At 54.6% G+C, this 6,035-nt stretch overlaps 1 protein-coding gene across 1 annotated transcript in view; it reads left to right on the forward strand.

Annotated features, from left to right (window-relative positions):
* The first annotated feature begins 2,249 nt into the window (after positions 1 to 2,249).
* The window catches only part of LOC114070317 (aryl hydrocarbon receptor-like), an 18,421-nt gene continuing 14,635 nt past the window's right edge, over positions 2,250 to 6,035 (forward strand). Inside the window, exons 1-2 of the mRNA XM_027907657.1 lie at positions 2,250 to 2,336; positions 5,374 to 5,558. Coding sequence (XP_027763458.1) covers positions 2,296 to 2,336; positions 5,374 to 5,558 — 226 coding nt within the window. The 5' untranslated portion in view covers positions 2,250 to 2,295. The remainder of the gene's footprint in view (positions 2,337 to 5,373; positions 5,559 to 6,035) is intronic.

Consider the following 6,035-nt stretch of genomic DNA (forward strand, 5'->3'; position numbering starts at 1 on the left):
CTCGAAGGCTGTGGCGGGAACGGGGGACGGGGGAACGGGAGTGGGAATGGAGTGGGAACGGGAGTGGGAATGGAGTGGGAACGGGACTGGGAATGGGACTGGGAATGGAGTGGGAACGGGACAGGGAACGGGAGCGGGACAGAGAGCAGGACTGGGAACGGGACAGGTATGTCAGGGAGCGGGACAGGGAACACACAGGCTGCCTGCATCCGTGAGAGCAGGTAGGGACATCCTGCGTTGTTCCCCCACAGCATCCTGTGCTTCCCGGCACCTCCCGGCTGAGCCTCTCTGCTGCCTCCTGACCTGCTCCAGATGGAAGGTGGGACAGGAACCCTGTGAGTCCATGGGCAGCAGGGGATGAGGGATCCAAGGGAGAAAACAGGCACAACTGCATGATTTGGCCTCTTGTTCAGTACAGGCACCTGCTTTTGGGGGCCTGGAGCTCAGATAGGAAATTCACAGCCCCCTTTCTCCTGCCTCCCATAGTGCCGGAGGCACCCTGTGAGGTGTGTCTAAATCCTGGGATTTAGGCTTGGAACATGTGCAGCAGCCCGAGCCTGGCTCTGCCTGGCAGGAGATGCCTTAGGAAAACTCTCTGCTTAAAGTGGAGAGGTCTTAATGCATCTATTTCCAGCAGATAGGAAGAGGTAAATCAGGTGGATTTTCCCAGAGGAAAGCTGGCAGTGGATGTAGGAGAGCAATGTAGAGCAGCCTTGGAAAGGCTGTGGGGTTAGGAGGAGCTGGGGAGGAGAAGTCCAGGAGGAGAGCACTGGTGGCAAAGAGGGGCTGGGGGGCTTTGGCCAAACATGGGACCACATGTGTCTTCATGTGGATGTGGCACTTGGGGACGTGGGTTAGTGGACATTGGCAGTGCTGTGGGAACGGTTGGACTCGACAGTCTTAGAGGCCCTTCCCAATCTAAGTTATTTGGTGATTCCCAAATCTGGGGTGTCCCACAGGCTGTGGAAACTGCCTTCCCACAGCCTCGCCTGTCACTGGGACACCTGAGAGCAGCCTGGGCCACCTTCCTCACACAGCTTCCTTTCTTCCCTGCCTTATTTAAGATCACAGCCAAATTCCTGGGTCTAGGGAGGTCACAACCAAACGTTTTACTCACTTGCCATCAAACTGACACCATCCCTGCTGACCTGGCACATTTTTGATCCCATTAGCGGCCTCTGCTTTGCCCCTGGCAAGAAACGATCGAGTTTCATTTCAAGGATGTATCGTTGGAATTTGCAAACGGCTTCAAAAACCCAACCAAACAACCCACACGGGATGTGACTGCATCTGGGTTTCCTTAACACCTCTGTCTGCAGCTATCCCACATTGCTCCAAGCCCCATCCAACCCTTGGACAATTCCAGGGATCCAGGGGCAGCCACAGCTTCTCTGGGCAACCTGTGCCAGGGCCTGCCCACCCTCATTCATGAAATGGCGAGGAGGCTGCATTTGGTGATGGATACTCATCCAGGAGAGGATGTCCAAGGGGTCTTAGAGGATGGAGCAGGAAAACAGTAGGTCCTGTTCAGTGTGGGGAGCTGTAGGAGTGATGTAGTGGGAATTGCGCTCCCACGCATCCACACAACACATGCTCCACGTAGGAGCGGCGTCTTGTCCCTGGAAATGGCAAGGGAGGGGAACAGGCTTGATTTTGTAACGAGAGGATTTGTGTAACAAGCAAACCACAGCTGGTTGTGACGTCTCTGTGCCTGGCCTTTGTGTCCCTGGTTGCCTGTCCCTGCCATCCCTGTTTTCACCACAGCAGCTGGACGTGGTGTGTGGGGAAAGAGCGAAAGCTTTGGACAGTGTTAACGCAGGAAATTGCAAAGTGAGAGGGAAGGGGCTTTTCCTGGAAGGGACCAGAGAGGTCAGGCTCTGGAATGGTGGCCCACGGACATGGTGTTTCCCAGGACTCGGTGTCCCTACGGAGGGTGTCCCGTGGACATGGTGTTTCCCAGGATTTGGTGGCCCACGGGCACAATGTTTCCCAGGGGTCAGTGTCCCCTGGGAGGGGCGATGTCCCATGGATATGGTGTTTCCTAGGACTCGGTGTCACCTGGGGGGTGTGTTCCCAGGATTTGGTGTCCCACGGACACGGTGTTTCCCGGGACTCGGTGTCCCTTGTCCCCAGGAGCGGAGCTGGCGGGGCGGGGCCGATGCAGAGGGGGCGTGCCCGGAGGTGTCCGGGGCGTGTCCATCCCGTGTCCCCCCCGTGTCCCCCCAGCCCCGCCCCGGGCGCGGTCCCACTCCCGTTCCCGCTGCCGCCGCTGCCGCAGCTGCCGCCGCCCGCGGGATGTACGCCGGGAGGAAGAGGAAGAAGCCGGTGCCCAAGAGGTGGGTGCAGGGAGGGGGTTCCCCCCCGGGGCGGGTGCGTGGGACCGGGCGGGGCGGCTGAAAACGGGGCAGGGGGAGCCCCGCTGGATCCGGGGAGCTGCCTGGAGCTGCCCTGGTGGGAGCACTGGGGGAGCGAGGGGGAGCGGCATGCTTGGGTTACTCGGTTTTAATTGGGGTTAATTGGAGCTAACGCTGTGTCGGCTCTGGCACGCTGGTGGGAAAACAGAAATCCCAAGGATGCTCGTCCTGAATCCCAGTGAGGAGCCTCGCTGGAGAGTTTGGGCTGCCGAGCTGTGATTTGCGGGCTGGGCTGCGTTTCGGTGCCTGCCTAAATCAAACGTACAACGATTACTAATTACCAAAACATCTCAATTCCTTAATAATTAATTACCACGCTGCTCTATAGCTGTTGCATAACATCCCCCCCGGTGTGTCCCCGGTGTTTGCTGGCTCCCTCATGCCTTCCCCCCACACCAGCTCCCGAGTCCCGTCAGTCTGTTTAACCTCAGGCTTGCAAGTGTATAGGAAATCAAGGGGGATATATAATTTTGGGAGGCCGTGGGGGGGATGGATGAGCTGAGTCCAAGCTTGGGACGAAGGTGGGAATATCGACATTATAAACCTGTTGAGAGAAGTTAACTCAGAGCCTCTCTTGGCTATGTATTTGGGAGAATTTCCTGTGGAAACATGAAAAGTGGTGGTTCTGCCTAAAACGTGTCTCCTGTTCACCTTGGAGTGGGGATTCCAGCCCTCTGACATACTGGACTGAAGGTTTGGGCTGCACTTGTGTGGCTCAGGGTGTGGGAGAAGGTGTCTCTTTGGAGCAAGAAGGGCCCTTGTTCACTGGTTCTGCAGGGTCAGCCTTGGGAATAGGAAGAGATTATTTTTCTCTGTGCCCAGTCAGGTCATGGAGCGGGATCCTGCTGGGAGAGGCCGGGTGGAGCAGGGCTGGGGACAGTGGGATGTGCAGCCAGCCGGACTGGATGGGGAGGGTGTGAGGGACTTCTCTGGCCCCTTTGCAGTTTGTCCAGGGCTTTTTACTTTAAAAAAAAAAAAAAAAAAAAAAAAGACTAAGAGACAGTACATCAGCTCAGGCAAACTCCACTGCTGGGAATAATATCCCTTGGTACTTGCCAGCTCGCAAAAGGGATAAACTTCTTGCTGGGTTCCCTTTCCAAGGGCAGGTGGGGAGAACCAAACCACAGCAGCAGCACAGTTTTTGGCCCGCTGGGAGTAGAGCTTTCTACCCAGCTCCAGTGCGGCCCTTCTGCTCGGGGGTCACTGGCTCACCACGAGCCCCATGGCACAGCTTGCATTGTAACCATTTCACAAGGCTCCAGCAAACAGAACAGGGGCTCAGGCCTCTCTGAAACACCTTCTCCTTGCCTGGTGGGCAGGTGTTGAGCTGCTTTGTTGAATGCCAGGGCTCGGTGTGCTGTTCTGGGGCACTGGTGCTGCCTGGGACACCCTGCAGGGGCTGGAGCTCTGCCCTGCAAAGAGGGGGCACTGGGGATGGAGATGGTCCAAAGGGAAGCGAACTGAGACGGATTTCAAACATCTAGACCAGTCTTTACTGTTTGCATGAGCCGTTTTCCTCGTTGTCACCCCCCTCTCCAAGGTGCATGCTGTGTGCTGCGGCTGGGGACGGGCAGGCACAGAGATGTTAGAGTGTCCTCCCTCAGCCTTGGGGTGACTCCCCACTGGCTCTGTGTGCCTCAGCCAGGGGATTTTCAGTGCCTGGCCAGACTGTCCAAGAGATCCCATTACACTTCTGTTTTGTACCCACTCCTGTGCTCATCTCCGGTCTCGTTTTCCCTTCTTTCTGGCTGTTTGGGGGCTGGATTTGGAGAGTGAGTGAGCTGAGGACTTTGAAGAGTATCTGAGGGAACTCAGACTAATTTACTTCACCTCTTTCTTTTTCTAATTAGAGTCAAAGGAAAACTGTTTTATTTTTTTTCCTTCCTATGCATGGCTATGATTTCAAAAGTGTTTAATCCACTGGATCCATAAAAGCCCTGGTGTCCATAAAAGCCAGTGCGTTTTGCCCAGCTTGTATGGACGAGCTTGGTGCTGAGTTGTACCAGCTGTCCTGAGTGAGGATCTGGCCCTCCTGGTGCTGCTGTTACAAACCAGCAGGATTGAGCTTTCCTGGGGAAATGCTACATTTTTCCATTCATCCTTAGAAGACCCCTTGGTTGCTCTCTGAGCTGAAAATTCAACAGGCACCTCACTGCAGTTCATTTAATGCTCATTTCCCCTCGTGTCACACTTGCGAGCAGCCCTGCCAGATGAGATTGGAGAGTGGTGGTAGAGGAGAGAGCTTAAATTGCAGCTAAATACTGGCAGATCCTGTTATCCAAAGCTCCTTTATGAAGTGAGGGTGCCTGGGGAGGGGGAGTTTGTGGTTAGACAAATTCCATCAAACAAAATGAGGTGCATGTTAAGGGATGTAGCTGAGCCAGATATGAGGGGAGGGTGGTCTGAAGGGTTTTTCTTCAAACTATGAAATTCAGATTGGCATTAAAAAATGAAGCAGACGAGGTGACATCCAAGACTCATTAAAGTTGTTAACTGAGCTCTTGCTGCTGTGTGGGGATTTCAGCTGGAGAGTGTGAAGTAACTGCAGTTGATAGAGGTGGCACATTAATGTTGGCTTGAGGCAGAGAGGAGCTGCTCTCATGGACACTGTTCCTTCTGCAGGCTGAGGGTTGGTCCCAGGGCCTGTCTGGCGTCAGATGCTGTTTTAGTTTAGAAATGCCCTGTTTTAGTTTAGAAATTTCAGAAATTCTGAAAGGATCAGAAATCAGAACAGTAGAAGAAAACAAATTTTTCTGCATTTACTTTTTTTTTTTTTTTTTAATTGTTCAAGTCGTAGAATCCCAGAATGGTTTGAGTGGGAAGGGACCTTAAAGCTCATCCCATTCCACCCCCTGCCCTGGGCAGAGACACCTTCCACCAGCCCAGGTTGCTCCGAGCCCCGTCCAGCCTGGCCTGTGGGCAGTCCCAGTGTGATTAAACTCTGCTTTGCCTCTCGCAGCCCCAAACCACCACCTGCTGAGGGTGTGAAGTCCAACCCCTCCAAGCGACACCGCGACCGGCTCAACCAGGAGCTGAACAAGCTGACGGGACTGCTGCCCTTCCCTGAGGATGTGCGCTCCAGGCTGGATAAGCTCTCCATCCTACGGCTGGCTGTTGGATACCTGAAGGTCAAGAGCTACCTGATGGGTGAGTGTCCATGTTGTGAGGGGCAGAAGCCCCTGGGGTCAGTCCCCACTGCACAGCTCACACCCCACCCCAAGCTTTGGGATGGAAGGTTGTGTTTCCCGAAGATAGGATGGTGGTGAGATGTGGAGTCAGGCCCTTGGCTGTTGATAACAGTAGTGTTGCACCTTTAGCTGAGGTGCTGGACTAAAAATGCCCTGGAAAAGTGGGGAGGAAAGTGCCTCATCTCCCAGAGTGTGGGGGAGTTGGCAGTTGTTCCTCATGGGACGTCTACCCCTCACAACACATGTTTTACCCGTATCCCTTCTGGAAGAAATCACTGGAGGGTTATGGGCGCTTGGTGTCCTGGAAAAGCAACATCGTTGGGACAGGGAGACCACCTAGTTCAGCCTTGGAAACTGAGGGTTGGAGAGCAGGCAGGTGAATGATTAGGGAGGAGTTGGGGGGTGTTGGGAGCAGAGGACCCCGACCCCATCA

This window comes from Empidonax traillii, unplaced genomic scaffold (assembly GCF_003031625.1).
Source record: "Empidonax traillii isolate 1590-97213 ecotype Southwest subspecies unplaced genomic scaffold, ASM303162v1 scaffold1517:size97247, whole genome shotgun sequence".
NCBI lineage: Eukaryota > Metazoa > Chordata > Aves > Passeriformes > Tyrannidae > Empidonax > Empidonax traillii.